The 16,461-nt window shown below is 45.2% G+C and overlaps 1 protein-coding gene across 1 annotated transcript; it reads left to right on the top strand.

Annotated features, from left to right (window-relative positions):
• The first annotated feature begins 86 nt into the window (after positions 1 to 86).
• EMC8 (ER membrane protein complex subunit 8) lies at positions 87 to 15,996 on the top strand. Its single transcript, XM_082269592.1, has 6 exons — positions 87 to 209; positions 4,060 to 4,269; positions 7,955 to 8,031; positions 8,187 to 8,256; positions 15,437 to 15,531; positions 15,701 to 15,996. The coding sequence occupies exons 2-6, from the start codon at positions 4,063 to 4,065 to the stop codon at positions 15,858 to 15,860; spliced, it is 609 nt and encodes a 202-aa protein (XP_082125718.1). The 5' UTR covers positions 87 to 209; positions 4,060 to 4,062; the 3' UTR covers positions 15,861 to 15,996.
• Positions 15,997 to 16,461: the final 465 nt, after the last annotated feature.

The following is a 16,461-nucleotide window of genomic DNA, read 5'->3' as shown; positions in this document are numbered from 1 at the left end:
ATGGCATGGCGGGGAACATATCTATTCCATACATTGGCAGGCTGGAAATGAGAGGCGTTTGAAGGTTCCTCCAATATGCTTGCCCACAGTCAATATGGCGGGCGAGAGAAACTGGCTCGTCACGTGCTTAAGAAGGAATTGCGACAGCCAACGTCTCGCTGTACGGCTGAGTGTGGCAGAGGCTGCCGGGAGCGCCTGAGAGAACTGAGGTTAGTGACAGAGAAGAGAGCGGAGACGCCGGGGGAGGGCGCCACTGAGGGGACTCATTCCATTACACCGGGGGTAAGGAGATACCGGGAGAGGGAGCCGGTCAGAGCCCCCTCCATTATTACCAACTGGGGACAGTCCTCTCCCCAACCACAGTCATCTGTCACTGCTCCCCTCCCCCACATATCATCTGTCACCTCCACCACCACCAGAATCAACCCTCATAACACCTTATATCCTAATCACCCCTCACCTGATCCCATCCATCACCCCCATCATCTGTCCTATCATCCCTCACCTGATCCCATTCATCCCCTCCTCCTATCATCCCTCACCTGATCCCATCCATCACCCCCATCATCTGTCCTATCATCCCTCACCTGATCCCATTCATCCCCTCCTCCTATCATCCCTCACCTGATCCCATTCACCCCCTCCTCCTATCATCACCCCCACCTGATCCCATTCATCACCCCCATCATCTGTCCTATCATCCCTCACCTGATCCCATTCACCCCCTCCTATCATCCCTCACCTGATCCCATTCACCCCCTCCTCCTATCATCCCTCACCTGATCCCATTCATCACCCCCATCTTCTGTCCTATCATCCCTCACCTGATCCCATTCACCCCCTCCTCCTATCATCCCTCACCTGATCCCATTCACCCCCTCCTCCTATCATCACCCCCACCTGATCCCATTCATCACCCCCATCATCTGTCCTATCATCCCTCACCTGATCCCATTCATCCCCTCCTCCTATCATCCCTCACCTGATCCCATTCACCCCCTCCTCCTATCATCCCTCACCTGATCCCATTCATCACCCCCATCTTCTGTCCTATCATCCCTCACCTGATCCCATTCACCCCCTCCTCCTATCATCCCTCACCTGATCCCATTCACCCCCTCCTCCTATCATCACCCCCACCTGATCCCATTCATCACCCCCATCATCTGTCCTATCATCCCTCACCTGATCCCATTCATCCCCTCCTCCTATCATCCCTCACCTGATCCCATTCACCCCCTCCTCCTATCATCACCCCCACCTGATCCCATTCATCACCCCCATCATCTGTCCTATCATCCCTCACCTGATCCCATTCATCCCCCTCCTCCTATCATCCCTCACCTGATCCCATTCATCACCCCCATCTTCTGTCCTATCATCCCTCACCTGATCCCATTCACCCCCTCCTCCTATCATCCCTCACCTGATCCCATTCACCCCCTCCTCCTATCATCACCCCCACCTGATCCCATTCATCACCCCCATCATCTGTCCTATCATCCCTCACCTGATCCCATTCATCCCCTCCTCCTATCATCCCTCACCTGATCCCATTCACCCCCTCCTCCTATCATCCCTCACCTGATCCCATTCATCCCCTCCTCCTATCATTCCTCACCTGATCCCATTCACCCCCTCCTCCTATCATCCCTCACCTGATCCCATTCATCCCCCCCTCCTCCTATCATCCCTCACCTGATCCCATTCATCCCCTCCTCCTCCTATCATCCCTCACCTGATCCCATTCATCCCCTCCTCCTCCTATCATCCCTCACCTGATCCCATTCATCCCCTCCTCCTCCTATCATCCCTCACCTGATCCCATTCATCCCCTCCTCCTCCTATCATCCCTCACCTGATCCCATTCATCCCCTCCTCCTCCTATCATCCCTCACCTGATCCCATTCATCCCCTCCTCCTGCTATCATTCCTCACCTGATCCCATTCACCCCCTCCTCCTATCATCCCTCACCTGATCCCATTCATCCCCCTCCTCCTATCATCACCCCCACCTGATCCCATCCATCACCTCCTCCTATCATCTGTCCTATCATCCCTCACCTGATCCCACCCATCACCTCCTATCATCTGTCCTATCACCCCTCACCTGATACCATTCATCATCACCCCTTGCCTTGTCCCATTATCACCTGATCCCATTTATCATCCCTCAGCTGTCACCATTCATCACCTGTCATATTCTCCCTCATCTGATACCATTCATCATCTGGTATCTCTCTCCTTATATCTATCATATCATCCCTCATCTGATCCTCTTCATCACCCTTCTTCATCACCGTTCGTATCACTTATCATCTCTCACTTCCTATTATGTCCTATCACTCCTCACAGGATATCAGCTGTCCTATTATCCATCAGCTGATAACTGTCATCTGCTCCCCCATATCCTCGGACAGATCACCCATCCTCTAATCCCCCCCCCTCTTCTTATATCAACTGTCATCTCACTCCATCCTTTATACCACTCATCACATGTCGTATAACCCCTCCTCACGTCATCCAATCTGTACTCTCCTCCCGTTATCTGTCACATTGCCAGCCCCGCCCACTGATACTACTATTCACATCTCCCCATATCTCTGGCATATCACCCATCACCTCTTATCCCACCCCCAGTACCACTCATCGCCTCTTATATCACCCCTCACCTAATGTCACCTGTCACCGCCCTCATATCTCCTATCTTATCACCCATTCTCTAACACCTTACCCCTCCCCCCACCCCCCCCAATATTATCTGTAATTTCACCCCACTCTTCTGATAGCACTCCTCACGTGATATCATGCATCCCCCTAATACCCTCCCATATCACCTGTCACCTCCTGTCCCTCGCTCACTGATACTACTCACCCCCCCCCCCACATCCTGATATCACTCCTCATCCCCACCATATCATCTGTCATATCACCCCCTTATATCACCTGTTATCTGTCTAATTTCCCCACCCATCACCTGTCATGTCATCCGGTATCGCCTGTCAGCTCTCTCCATCTTATAAGATCATTCAGAACCCCCATATCACCCTTCATCTCCCTCTCTGATATCACCAATCACTTCACCCCTTCCTCCACATGTCACCATCATTATCCTCTAGTCTCACCCATCATATCAACCCTCCGCTTATATCACCCATCGCCCAATCTCCTGCTGATATCATTCGTCTCCACTGATTTCTCTTCTTCCCCTTTCCCCACATATCCTGTTATCACCTGTCATTTCCCCCCATCTTCAATCACTCATCACCCCCCCCCCCCCCCCATAATCCCTCCATCTCCGACCCTCCCTGAGTCTTCACTCCTTTCCCCACATATCCTGTTATCACCTGTCATTTCCCCCATCTTCAATCACTCATCACCCCCCCCCCCCATAATCCCTTCATCTCCGACCCTCCCTGAGTCTTCACTCCTTTCCCCACATGTCACTGATCAGGCAATCTGGTATCCGCCATCATATCTCCCCTCCCTTGTATCACCTGTCACATCACCCCTCTTGTCACCTCTCAGCACCCCTCTGCTGATATCGCTCACCCCCCCCCCTTATCTTTCATCTCCCTCTACTGATACCATCTGTAGCTTGCCCCTCCCCCCCAGTATCACTCATCATGTCACCTTTTATCACCTGACCCTTTCCCTGCATATCTTCTCTCATGTCATCATCTGGTATGACCTCCCAGCTCCCTCAAAGGATGTAGCCCCCCCCCCGAGCCGGAACACGACGTTCTGCTCCTCACATAGTTGCATAGTTATCTAGTTGGGTTGAAAAAAAAGACACAAGTCTCAACCAATAAAAAACAAAAAACCAGTAAAGAAAACCCAACCATACAATCATATACACAATCCTATACCCGCAATTGATCTGGAGTCTCCATTGAAATCCTCCTGTAGGATGACTTCAGTCATAGAAAGTCTGTAGTGTAAAAGTCATGGAAAAAAGACTTCACTTTTTTTGGAGGGGGGGGGGGGGGGTACGTCTGCTTTGTCAGTGTTGGGTTGATCTTAGATTTGCCACTTTCCCCCTTTGTTTTGCTTGTACAGAAAATGCCGCACTTCAAGTTGACGACGCAAGCCTACTGCAAGATGATGCTGCACGGTGCCAAGCACCCAGCCTGCGCCGTGAACGGCATTCTGGTGGCCGAGAAGCTCCGACGCAGAGAGAGCCAACACCAGGTCCTGTTTGTGGACTGCATTCCACTCTTCCATGGTACTATAGCGCTGTCCCCGGTGCTGGAGGTGGCTTTAACCCTGGTAAGGATCTTCAAACTTTATACTAAACTTAAAAGCCTGGTACACACGGGCTAAATATCGGGCTGCATTCGGCCCGTGTGTACTGCAGCCGGTCCACCAGAAGCCAACTGTTCGGCTGGCTTCTGTCGAAGGGACGTGACCAAAAATGGTCTCCAATCAGTGCTCTCAGCCAATCGGATTGTTAGTACATCACATCCTCCCAAGCTCTCCTTCTTTTTTTTTTTTTTTTTTTTTTTTTTTTTTTTTTTGTTCCCCATTCAGCCTCCTGGGTTGAATGGAAAAAAATGGGGTTAGTGTGCAACCGGCTTTACTGTTAACTGCACTACAGGAATCCTATGTCGGATGATGGGTCCACTCCAATAAGTGCAGCATGCTGAGTGATTTGTCATTACACTCCACAGGTATTACCACTCAGAGATCACAGTAACTCTTGAAAATGTTCTCATCTGCTTTTCTTGGTGGCATTACATAAGGTTAAAAAAAAGACACCAGTCTATCCAGTTCAACCTGTGGTGTGTAAGTGTGCTTGTATCAATAGTACATTTATATATAATCTCTGTATGTTGTGATTGTTAAGATGCCCATCTAATAGGTTTTTGACACTATCAACGCTCCCTGCTTTAACCACTGCTTGTGGAAGAAAATTCCACATCCTTACCGCTCTGACAGTAAAGAGACTTCTACACAGTTTAACCACTTAACCGCATATCGACGTATATTTACGTCAGCAGACTTTGCGGGGGTATACCGGGATGATGCCTCTAGCTAGAGGCATCATCCCGGTACCGTGGTTAACAGCCAACGGTCGGCTTTCCGTCAGTAAGGACCGATGCGGCTCGGGAGCCGCTCGATCATTACCCGGGTGAGCGGGAGGGGACGTCCCCCCTCCCGCCGCCTTCCGTGACTTTGCCCGGGGCTCCCGTCCCACCGGGAGCCCCGAGCACCCAGCCGGCACGTCCACCAGCTGGATGGAGTCCCGATGAATGCCGGAAACGGCTTTGATCGGGTCTCCGATGACGTAACCCGGAGGCGGCGTCCATGACGTCACTTCCGGGTTACTGTGCTGCAAAAAGCGGAAAATTTAAAAAAACGGCTGTATGCAAAAACGCTGTTTTTGGCGTTTTGCATACATGAAAGTGGAGGGGTTTGGGGTCTTTTAGACCCTCGCTCCCTCCATAAAGAGTACCTGTCACTGCATATTGGTGTCACAAGGGATGTTTACATTGCTTATGACAGCAATAAAAGTGATCAGATTTTTTTATTTATTTTTTTTTTTTTTTTTTTAAAAACCTGTAATAAAGTTAAAAAATAAAATAGGTAAAAAAAAAAAATTTTAGCCGTCACCGTTGGCCTGCCCACAAAAAAAGTATACGGAAGTCGAGCCGCGAATGAAATCGCTGTTCAAACCACACATGTGAGGTATCGCCGCGATCGCCAGAGCGTGAGCAATAATTAAAAAAAAAAGAGCTACTCTCTAACTCTAAACTGGTAACCGTTAAATAAATTTGTCACGGTGTGACATCATCTTTCACAATATACAAAAAATGGGCTAACTTTACTGTTTTAGTATTTTTTAAATGCAGTGAAATGTGATTTTTTTCAAAATTTTTCCAAAAAAATGGCGTTTTAAAGACCGCTGCGCAAATACCGCTTGATAAAATATATTGCAATGACCGACATTTTATTCTCCAGAGTCTTTGCTAAAAAAAATATATATAATGTTTGGGGGTTCTAAGTAGTTTTCTAGGAAAAAATACTGATTTTAACTTGTGAACAAAGTGTCCGAAATAGGGCTGGGGCTTAAGTGGTTAAGGTTAAACCGCTTCTCTTCCAATTTCTGTGAATAGCCGCATGTGTTGGGTTTTTTTTTTTTTTTTTTTTTAAGCTTTGTTGCCCTTCTCTGGGCTCTCTCCAGTTCCAGCACATCCTTGAGGACCGGTGCCCAGAACTGGGCGGCATACTCCAGATGCGGCCAGAGTCTTGTGAAGTGGCGGAATTTTTGTTTTTATCTCCTGGAGTGAATCCCCTTTTTTAATGCATGCTAATAGTCTGCTTGCTTTGCTTGCAGCAGTTTGGCATTGCTGAGCCTGTCCTCTACCCCCAGGTCTTTTTCCATCCTGGATTCCACCAGATGTTTTCCCCCTAGTAAGTAACTTGTGTTATTTTAGACCCAGTGATTTAATCACTGGGTTTCTGTGCACTTTATGCTTTGCACGTAGATCATGGCTGGTGGGAGGGAATGGCAGGGCGCTGTATAGAACTTCCTGAAAACATCACAGCCCCCTACCTCAGTACTTTTCTCAAGAGCCCCCGATCCTGATGAAGGCAGTGGGAGGAGTTATGCAAATATTGTAATGTCTTGATGGATGGGCATTTAATAGGTAGGGTGTTTTTGCATGCAGACCGCCCCAGGTAATGCCCATGCGTTAAGTTGCACCTCCCATGATTAAAACAACTGAAATTCAGTAAATGAACAGGCTGGGTCAGGGACAGTCAGGCTTGGGAGGAAGGAGCTAGATGCTAAATTTCCTCAAACTAGGAAATTAAGCTTGCTTTATCTGACTTGCTTCAGCTTCTAATGGATATTGTGACTAGATCAGTGTGCAGTGAAATCAGAGTAAGTAACTTCATTACAGGAGAGGAGCCGCTACAACTGTGCAAGACTTGAAGGGAAAGGCAGAAAGTCAGATGTAACTGCTTGCCATCCTGCCACAGGCTCAGTGGCTAGGTTGCTGCGCACTGAGCGCTCCCTGGGGTGTAGCAGTGCAATCCCATGACACAATGTGTATAAATTTCATTTGGGTAGGGTTGTATGACTGCGCAATTTATCAGGTAAAGTAGCACAAATGTTCAATAGCAAAAAATGGCCTGGTCATGAAGGGGTTAAAACATTCCGGAGCTGAAGTAGTTAAAGTGGAGTTCTGGCCTCAAAATCCACATTGTGCCATCCGCTTGCTCAGTGTCGCCTAAAAAAAAAAAAAAAAAAAAAAAAAAAAAAAATCGGGGCTATCCCTTTTTTTTTTTTTTATTTCCCCCCCCCCCCCCCCCACCCCAATTACTTACCTTGATATTGGAGAAAATACACTTGCCTTTCTTGCACTTCCCCCCTCTGCGGCCATGGCCCGTGCCGTCACTTCCTGCTTGCATTGGTTCCTGGGAGCTGAATGTCATCGCTCCCAGGAATCAATGCGCCTGCACCGGCCCTGCTCGTCACTTCGGGGCAGGCGCGTCATTCCCTGCTAAACAGCTTCTGGGCATGCCCAGAAGCTGTGCAGGGATGACGCGCCTGCCCTGAAGTGACGAGCAGGGCTGGTGCAGGGCATTGTGGGACCGAGAGGACGCACTGGCTTCAGCTGCCCACACCTGAGATGGCAACACTGGACAAGACCTTTTCAAGGTAAGTGCAACTTGGGACAGTTCAGAGGCTATCCATTAATGTACTAGCCCTGACTGGGTATTTTTATTGAAAAATTGTTCAGAGGCCGGGACTCCGCTTTAAAGCGTTCACCTTTTCAGAAATAATTAAATGAAGAGATGAAAGGACACCCTACATTTTAACCCCCCCCCGTCCCTTCTGTACTCTCCTCCGTGGGTGATGAGCTGTCAGTGCACATGCAGCAGTCCAGGAATGTAAAATAACCTTTCGAGATGGCGCCTTATCAACCGTCTGTTTTCTTATTTGTAGATTGATACTTGGTGCAATGAGAACGGTTATGTGATTGCTGGGTACTACCAAGGCAACGAACGCCTCAAAGATAACAGGTGAGTTCAGATTACATTCTATACGTTTGTCCAAATTTCAGCTCTCTACCTCCTCCTTCTACCCTCCCTACATTTTGCCTATTTTTATTGAATATTGTCCAAACATTTACTTTTTTTGCCAGCATGGAAATAAGTAGCTAACTTTATGTTTTTAGTCCTAACCAGATCGCAGAACGAATCGCCACACGGATCGCTGAGGGTTATAGTGATGCTGCTCTAATAATGGTACTGAAATCCTCTTTGTATCTATTACTAATCTTTGGCTACTTCAATTTATGTGCACACCTATTGGCCATCAAGGCCTGTGCGCGCTGCATTATAGGATGCTGTGGTGGGGGGAGGTATGCCAACTTGGAAGCTGAGGACTGATCACAACCATGCATCGGTGTCCCAAAGTCTTGAGGACATGGAACTAAAGGTGCCTGCAGTTTGTGAGTTGTAGCAGTCTTTGTTTTTAGGACCGGTTCTTTTACCACTTTTCACTACACATGTGAAAAAGGCATTTTTGGCCATAAAATTACTTAACCACTTCCTGTCCGCCATACATGCAGCATAATTTAAAAAAATACTCGCACTATAGTGAAATGATTAGCCGCAGCTGTGCCAAGTGTTAATCACTTGTAAACATGAAAATATATAAAAACAGTGCTAGCCACAAATAAACATATGAAATATACAGAAAAAAGTCCAAATAAACTGATGTAATCAATATGAAGTGCTCTTGTGCTCCAATCTTCTTAAAAGTGCTGAAGTGTTCTGCATAAATTCGTTCCGTGATGTGACACACACCTCCTTTTTGTGTCCCTCCTTACCAGAATCAATGGACGCCCAGCTTTTCAGTCTGGAAGTCAGACAGGCTTAGTTAAAAATAAGACTGATGGGTCACAAATGGACCAAGGAGTCCCCAGCAGCCTCTTAGAGTCCAAATAACCCTTAAGTGCAGAACAAAGAAGGAGCCAATAGTGAAGTACCGTAGAGTTAGTTTAACCACTTTACCACCGGAGGATTTTGCTGTCTTCCGTCCAGGCCACTTTTTGCGATTCGGCGCTGTGCGAATTCAACTGACAATTGCGCGGTCGTGCCCAAACGTACCCAAACGAAATTTACGTCCTTTTTTTTCCCACAAGCAGAGCTTTCTTTTGGTGGTATTTGATCACCTGTGCGATTTTTACTTTTTGCGCTATAAACAAAAAAGAGCGTTTATTTTGAAAAAACAATATTTTTAACATTTTTTTTATATGAAATTCCCCCCAAAAAAGATGTAAAAACCAATTTTTTTAAAAATTTTTGGCCAATTTGTTTTCTGCTACCTATGTTTGGTAAAAAAAATCGCAATAAGCGTATTTTGATTGGTTTGCGCAAAAGTTATTGCGTTTACTAACAAAGGGAAAGATTTCTGTCATTTTTGGTGTTTTTTTTTTTTTAACGCGTAATGGCGGCGATCTGCGATTTTTTTTTTTTTTTTTTTTTTTTTTTTTTGCGGGACTGCGACATTGCGGCGGACAGCTCGGACCCTTGACTGACATTTTTGACACTTTTGGGGGTACCAGTGACATTACTGCAGTAATCAGTGCTATATATATGCACTGTTACTGTAAAAATGACACTGGGTTAATTTTATTGGAGAGGGAGGGGTTAATGTATGCCTGGTGCTTACTGACGTGTAGGGGGGGGGGGTGACTGAGTGAGTCATGGACAGATCGGATGTCCAGCTATGCTGAACAGTCCGATCTGTCACTCCCTGTCACTATAGAGATCCGCCCGCTGTGTTTACACACAGCGGGCGGATCTCCAGACTCGATCCCCGATGATCGGGTAAGAGCAGCGGCGATCGCCGCTGCTCCTCCCCTGGCCCGACTCCCGCTGTGAATGAAAACAGCGGGAGCGAGCCTCTGGCAGCGCGCAAGCGCCGCCCAGAAGGGGGAGTGTCTGACGACGTAGTACTACGTCGTCAGACGATAACGAGCCACTTTGCCGCAGTAATATTACTGTGAGCGGTCGTAAAGTGGTTAATTGCGCAATAAAAACATGGTTACAAAACAGTAGTAATAAAACAGCATGTGACTAACAATATGCTTCCGTGAACGCTATAACCACGGCAACCAGAAGGGACGTCAACGCGTTTCGTCCTCCCACAGGGCATCAAGGACCTCATTCCCGTAAGTACAGACTTCTATTTATATCAAGAGAGGAGCTGCCTCCTCCCCAGTGGCCAATCAAAAACCATGATGGCCATTTTGGAAACGCAGTTAATAAGATAGTGATTAATACTGATAAAACTACTTATTCAAAATTGTCTCAACGATGTCACTTACAGCTGCATATACATAACATTAAAATACATTATTAGCAAAATATAAAATACACTAAACAATCAATGTCAACTAACATTAGCTGCATGTCAGATCATACCAAAAATATGGAAGAATAATTTTGATAAAAATAAAATTAGAAGTCAAATGAGAATAAATAAAATGAGAATAAGAAATTTAATTAAAAATGAGGGTAAAGACGGAAAAATTAAATGACAATAAATATCAAATATATCACTAACTTCTACCAATTGGAAATAAAACAATTGAGATCCAACTCAATGTTCAACCCCAATGGGCTCAGTTCCTAAACGTTGGACCCACTGCATTCGTTTTGGGAAATGGCCCTTTTTATATTTTCTCCCCTACAGTGGGGCTAAACCTATCAATCCCCCAAAAAGTCAAAACTGTAGAATCTTTCCCATGATATAGCCTGAAGTGATTGGAGATATATATAGATAGATTTGTAGCCCTTTTTGTTCACGTGTTCTGAGCCGGACTCCCAGCTTCCTAGTGGTTCGGCCCACATATTGGAGCCTGCAGAGACGAGCTAAGATGCATGTCGTGCATGCTTTGACATGTGATACATTTTTTTGTTTTTTTTTTTTATTTTGTAGGACTCACCAGGTGAATGATTCAAAATCTGTGGTTTTCTTCTTTCTAAATTTGGAAGTTCTATGAATCATACATTTACCACAACTGAAAAATCCCATTTGATCTAAAAAGGTGCAAGTCTTTTTAGGTGGATCAACTACATTATGCGCTAATTTTAAACGTAATGTTGGGGGTTTGGTGTAAATAAACTGATCTATCTGCCAAAATTTTCCGTAATTCCAAATCCTTTAACAATATCGGCCAAAGTTTTTTTTGAATAACTTTCTCTATCTGTTATACATTGACGGGTGAAACCTGTTATAGAAGCGACTCCAAAATCCTTTTAACCGCTTGCCGACTGCTCACAGTATATTTACTGCGGCAGTCAGCCCCTCACAGGCAGAGTGACGTAGGTCTACGTCGCTCGCCTGTGAGGCTCTGGGGAGCGAGCGCGCGCACGGACCCCCCCGCGCATGTGACCAGCGGACCCGATGTCCGCCGGTCGATCGGCGGGGGAGAGGGAGAATGTCAGGCAGCTTGTGTAAACAAGCCACCTGTCATTCTCCTCGCTGTAAAAACACTGATCACATGGATCTAGTATGTAGATCCGTTGATCAGTGTCCTTACAGCTCAAGCCACAGCCAATCACAGTAGAAAGCACGCCCCTAGGGACACACACAGCCCCTCCCTCCCAAATAAAGTTAACCCCTTCACTGCCAGTGTATTTTTACAGTAACAGTGCATATATATAGCACTGATTACTGTAGAAATGTCACTGGTAACCCCAAAAGTGTCAAAAAGGTCAGTCAAGGGTCCGATCTGTCCGCCCCAATGTCGCAGTACCGCAAAAAAAATCGCAGATCGCCGCCATTACACGTTAAAAAAAAAAAAACCCCAAAAATGACAGAAATCTTTCCCTTTGTTAGTAAACGCAATAACTTTTGCGCAAACCAATCAAAATACACTTTTTGCGATTTTTTTTTTTTTTTTTTTTTTTTTTTTTTTTTTTTTTTTTTTTACCAAACATAGGTAGCATAAAACAAATTGGCCTAAAATTTTAAAAAATTTTGATTTTTACATTTTTTTTTTTTTTTTTTTTTTTTTTTTTTGGGGGGGAATTTCATATAAAAAAATGTGAAAAATATTGTTATTTTTGCAAAATGTACGCTCTTTTTTTTGTTTATAGCGCAAAAAGTAAAAATCGCACGGGTGATCAAATACCACCAAAAGAAAGCTCTGTTTGTGGGAAAAAAAGGACGCCAAATTCGTTTAGATACAGCGTCGCACGACCGTGCAATTGTCTGTTAAAGTCACGCAGTGCCGTATCGCAAAATACCCCCTGGTCGTTTAGCAGGAAAATCCTCCGGGGCTTAAGTGGTTAAACCAATCCTCTCCTACTCATATCACCTACTGTTTTGAACTTGCTCTAAATCATTAACACTATAGCCCTTCCCAAAAAACCTTTCCACCAAAATGTTTGCCTGTATATTATAATCTTCACTTTTTATTGCAATTTCGCCATACTCTCATCAATTGGCTTTTGGGAGTGGCTCCCAACCAACTGGGGGATGGCACCTCCCCAGAGGGATATATCCATTCCTGTCAACCTAAAGTTTTTGGTTAGAAGTTGATTTTTTTCTTTGTATACTACAAGGTCCAAAAAATGAATGTTCAAATCAAAAGTTGCTGAAAATGAAATCCCATATCTATTCTTACTAATTTCCATAAGGAATTGTAGAAGGGATTCCTGTGACCCTCCCCAAACCACTATACAGTAAACCCCCGCTCCATTGCGGTTCAGTTTTTGCAGTCCCGGTATATTGCGTTTTTTTTTTTTTTTTTGTACTGTTATTTTACTATATAAATCATTAAAAATGAAATATTTTTGGGTTTTCCATAGCTCTTGCTATGTCTCTCAGTATCTTTTATGTGGTTAAATGAGTTTCTATTGTTTTAAAAGTGTGTTTAAAGACCTTAAAATGCTTTTACACGTACAGTGACAGTAAAAAAAAAAAACATGCCTACAATGCAATAGGGTTTTCTATTTCGCGGATTTTCACTTTTCGCAGCTGGGTCCGAACGTAACCCCCGCAATGGAGGGGGGTTTACTGTAATGTCATTTATATACCTTTTTGTAAAACCTCAGTTGAGGTATGCTGTTGTCAAACATGGCTTCCTTCTCCCAATGACTCATGAAAAGGTTTGCCACTCATGGCCACGCCTTTCCTCTGTCTGAAGAATTTCTTCTCATGCCAGAAGTTGTGGCTCACAGCCAAATCCTAAGGAATTTAGCAAAAAACTTTGTTTTAAACTTTGTGCCATTTTGGGCCCATAACAGTGCCTCAATGGAGTGTTGTTGAGTGTTGGTATATAGGGAATTGACATCAATACTAGCTAATATACATCCACTGTCACCTTTTGTAGTAATTCCATCAAATCCTTGCTATTCTTTAGATAAGCTGGACATTTTATGCCAATGGCTGCAAAAAACAATCTAGGTATTCACCCATTCTAGAAAACAAAATCTACTCTACCTATAATGGGTCTCCCCGAAGGTTTGCTGCTAGCGCTGTATTTATTTAAATATTTTCATACATACAGCATATATGTCCCCTTCGGGAAGCGGTGGTAGTATCATAGCTGCAGCCATGATCCTTTTTATCAATTTTCAGCTGGTTATGGGCTTTCCTTTTGGAAATTGATCAGACTAGCTCTACAGCCACCAGATCACTTCTGCAGGTCACAGAAGGGCCCCCTGGGATTTCGAGTCAGAATGGGTGGCAGTGTGGGCATGTATGGGAGAAGTCAGACTCCTGGCTTGTCCATCTAACTCAGGGGTCTTCAAACTATGGCCCTCCAGTTGTTCAGGTACTACAATTCCCATCATGCCTGGTCATGTCTGTGAATGTCAGAGTTTTACAATGCCTCATGGGATGTGTAGTTCCGCAAGAGCTGGAGGGCCGTAGTTTTGAGGATCCCTGATCTAACTATACTGTACAGTGGCTGGATTTGAGAGGCTCAGACTCTAGGTCTAGTCCGCCCCTGTACAGTATAATTAGATGGACAAGCCAGGAGTCTGATTTATCCCATATATGCCCACATTGGTGCACATTCAGACTGTAGTTCTCAGTCAAGCAAGCTTCTGATGTAGTGGGTGGACCAGGTAGACTCCCAGTCTGATCCACCCACAATCTACCATGGTTCCACCCATTCAGTGTATGGAAGGAATCCGACTCCTGGCCTATAGTCTGATCCACCCATTCAGTGTATGGAATGAATCCGACTCCTGGCCTATAGTCTGATCCATCCATTCAGTGTATGGAAGGAATCCGACTCCTGGCCTATAGTCTGATCCACCCATTCAGTGTATGGAATGAATCCGACTCCTGGCCTATAGTCTGATCCACCCACAATCTACCACGGTTCCACCCATTCAGTGTATGGAATGAATCTGACTCCTGGCCTATGCTGTACAGTAGGTGGATCAGACCAGGATTTTGAAAACATCCTGTCCACCTTCTGCAGCAAGTGATGATGTATTCACCTCACCACGCCACTCCCTTTACTGAGAACTACAGGAAGGAATGTGCATAACCAGTGACCAGAGGGATAGATGGCACAGAGGCCACTGGTCATATGAACAGGATATGAGGGAATGAAGAAGGCTGGACTTCTGACTTCCAACTTCCATGGGGAACGTGCACTAATATATAAAGCCTTTCTTTAAGAGCCGGTTCACATACAGGCGACCCGACTTGCCAGGGCGACCTGTGAAGTCGCAGTGCGCACCGCGACCTCGGAGTGACATGCACGGACTTCATATCATTGAAGTCAATGCAGCTCGCTCCAGGTCGCCCAAGTAGTACAGGACCCTTTTTCTAAGTCGGAGCGACTTGTGTCGCTCCTATTAGAATGGGTCCTGTGCTAATCTATGGCAGGAGACCCACGGCGACTTGTCAGGCGACCAAGTCGCCCCAGTGTGAACCGGCTCTAAAGGTGTGTAATAAATTAAATAAAAATATTGATTTAGTGATGCACCGAAAATAGGGTTTTCGGCATTGCGCTGCTAATGGCTGCCGAAAAACCTAGTGCTTTTTGCTGCAATTTTACCGTGCTTATGTGTTTTTCATAGGTCATGTGACTCAAAGGCAACCCGGGTCCATTTTTTAATGCTTTCTTGCTGCGTTTTCAATGGGAAGTTGCATTTTTTTGGTGCTGGCTCCCCCCCCCCCCCCCCCCCCCATCACTTCAAAGGGTGCCGATTTTTAATGGTAGATGATAAATTCATGATATTAAAGTCGAATATAATACAATTTAAAAAAATAAAATATATAATAATATAATTAACCTTTTTTAATTTTCGGCACCAGAATTTTCATTTTGCAGCACCACTAATAAAGGAATGTATGTGCAATAAAAAAAGTATCATAGCCTCTCTGCAAAATTCTCTATAGTTTATCATCTCCCTTTTTTTTTTTTTAAATCGGTTTTCTTGGTAGGTGGATAATGCAAAGTTCACAGTGGAATCTCTAGTCCCTTCAATTCATGTGTATGAGCACCACGACAACCGATGGAAAGCTAAAGACACACATGAGTAAGTATTGACCCCCCCCCCCCCTTTCCCAGTGCTGCATTGTGCTCCCTTTCATTGCAGTCTGTAGAGAGCCACCAATACAACTAGCAGCAGTGAATGTCTCTCTAATTTTACAACCTTCTGTGTTTTGTTTTTTTTTTTTTTTTTTTTCTTTCTTCTACTTTCTCAGGGATGTGTTTGAGGATTGGCCAGAAGCTCAGAGGATCACCGCCTCTCTCATGGACAGCCGATCCTATGAGACTCTGGTGGATTTCGACGGCCATCTGGATGACTTGCGGCATGACTGGGCGAACCCTGAGATCAACAAGGCAATCATCCATCTATGCTGAGGTCAGTCGGTCATCCGTCGGCCCGAGCTATGCAAGGTGATGCTGGGATGTGGAACAAGTCACACAGGGAACTACTTTACCACTTCTGGAGGCGCCGCTCCAGACAGCGAAACGACTGGAATGCCGCAGACTGGCAGGAGACCACCCGATTTTACATCCGTCCGCGTCTTAGAGAACAGAGAACCAGCCTGTACTTAAAGGACTTCGAAATAATTTTTCTATGATCTCCAAAAAGTTAATTAAGGGAGTTCTCCCAACTCCCCAAGGCGGGAATTTAGGAGGCAGCATTAATCCTAATATTGTAGTTTAATTATCTGTTTGTATTGATGAGAATTGAAATAATCCTTCACTGCTGGTAATCACACGGTCTTAATATTGGATCCTAGGTTCAGAGTTTTTGGTTGTATTTTAACAAAACAGAAATGGACAATTTTAGATGGGCTGCTGGGACTTTAATGAGGCCAACTGAGAAATCCTATTCTAGAAGAGTCTTTTATATGGAGATAACGTCGCTACATGGCTGCCGCGGATCCTTAATTGACCCCCCCACCCCCCCATGTTATATTTATAAAGCTTTGAGTTGACTTTGAGGATCGTGGCC

This window comes from Pelophylax lessonae (assembly GCF_965119305.1).
Source record: "Pelophylax lessonae genome assembly, chromosome: 10".
NCBI classification, from domain to species: domain Eukaryota; kingdom Metazoa; phylum Chordata; class Amphibia; order Anura; family Ranidae; genus Pelophylax; species Pelophylax lessonae.
This window is presented reverse-complemented; position numbering and strand designations above follow the sequence as displayed.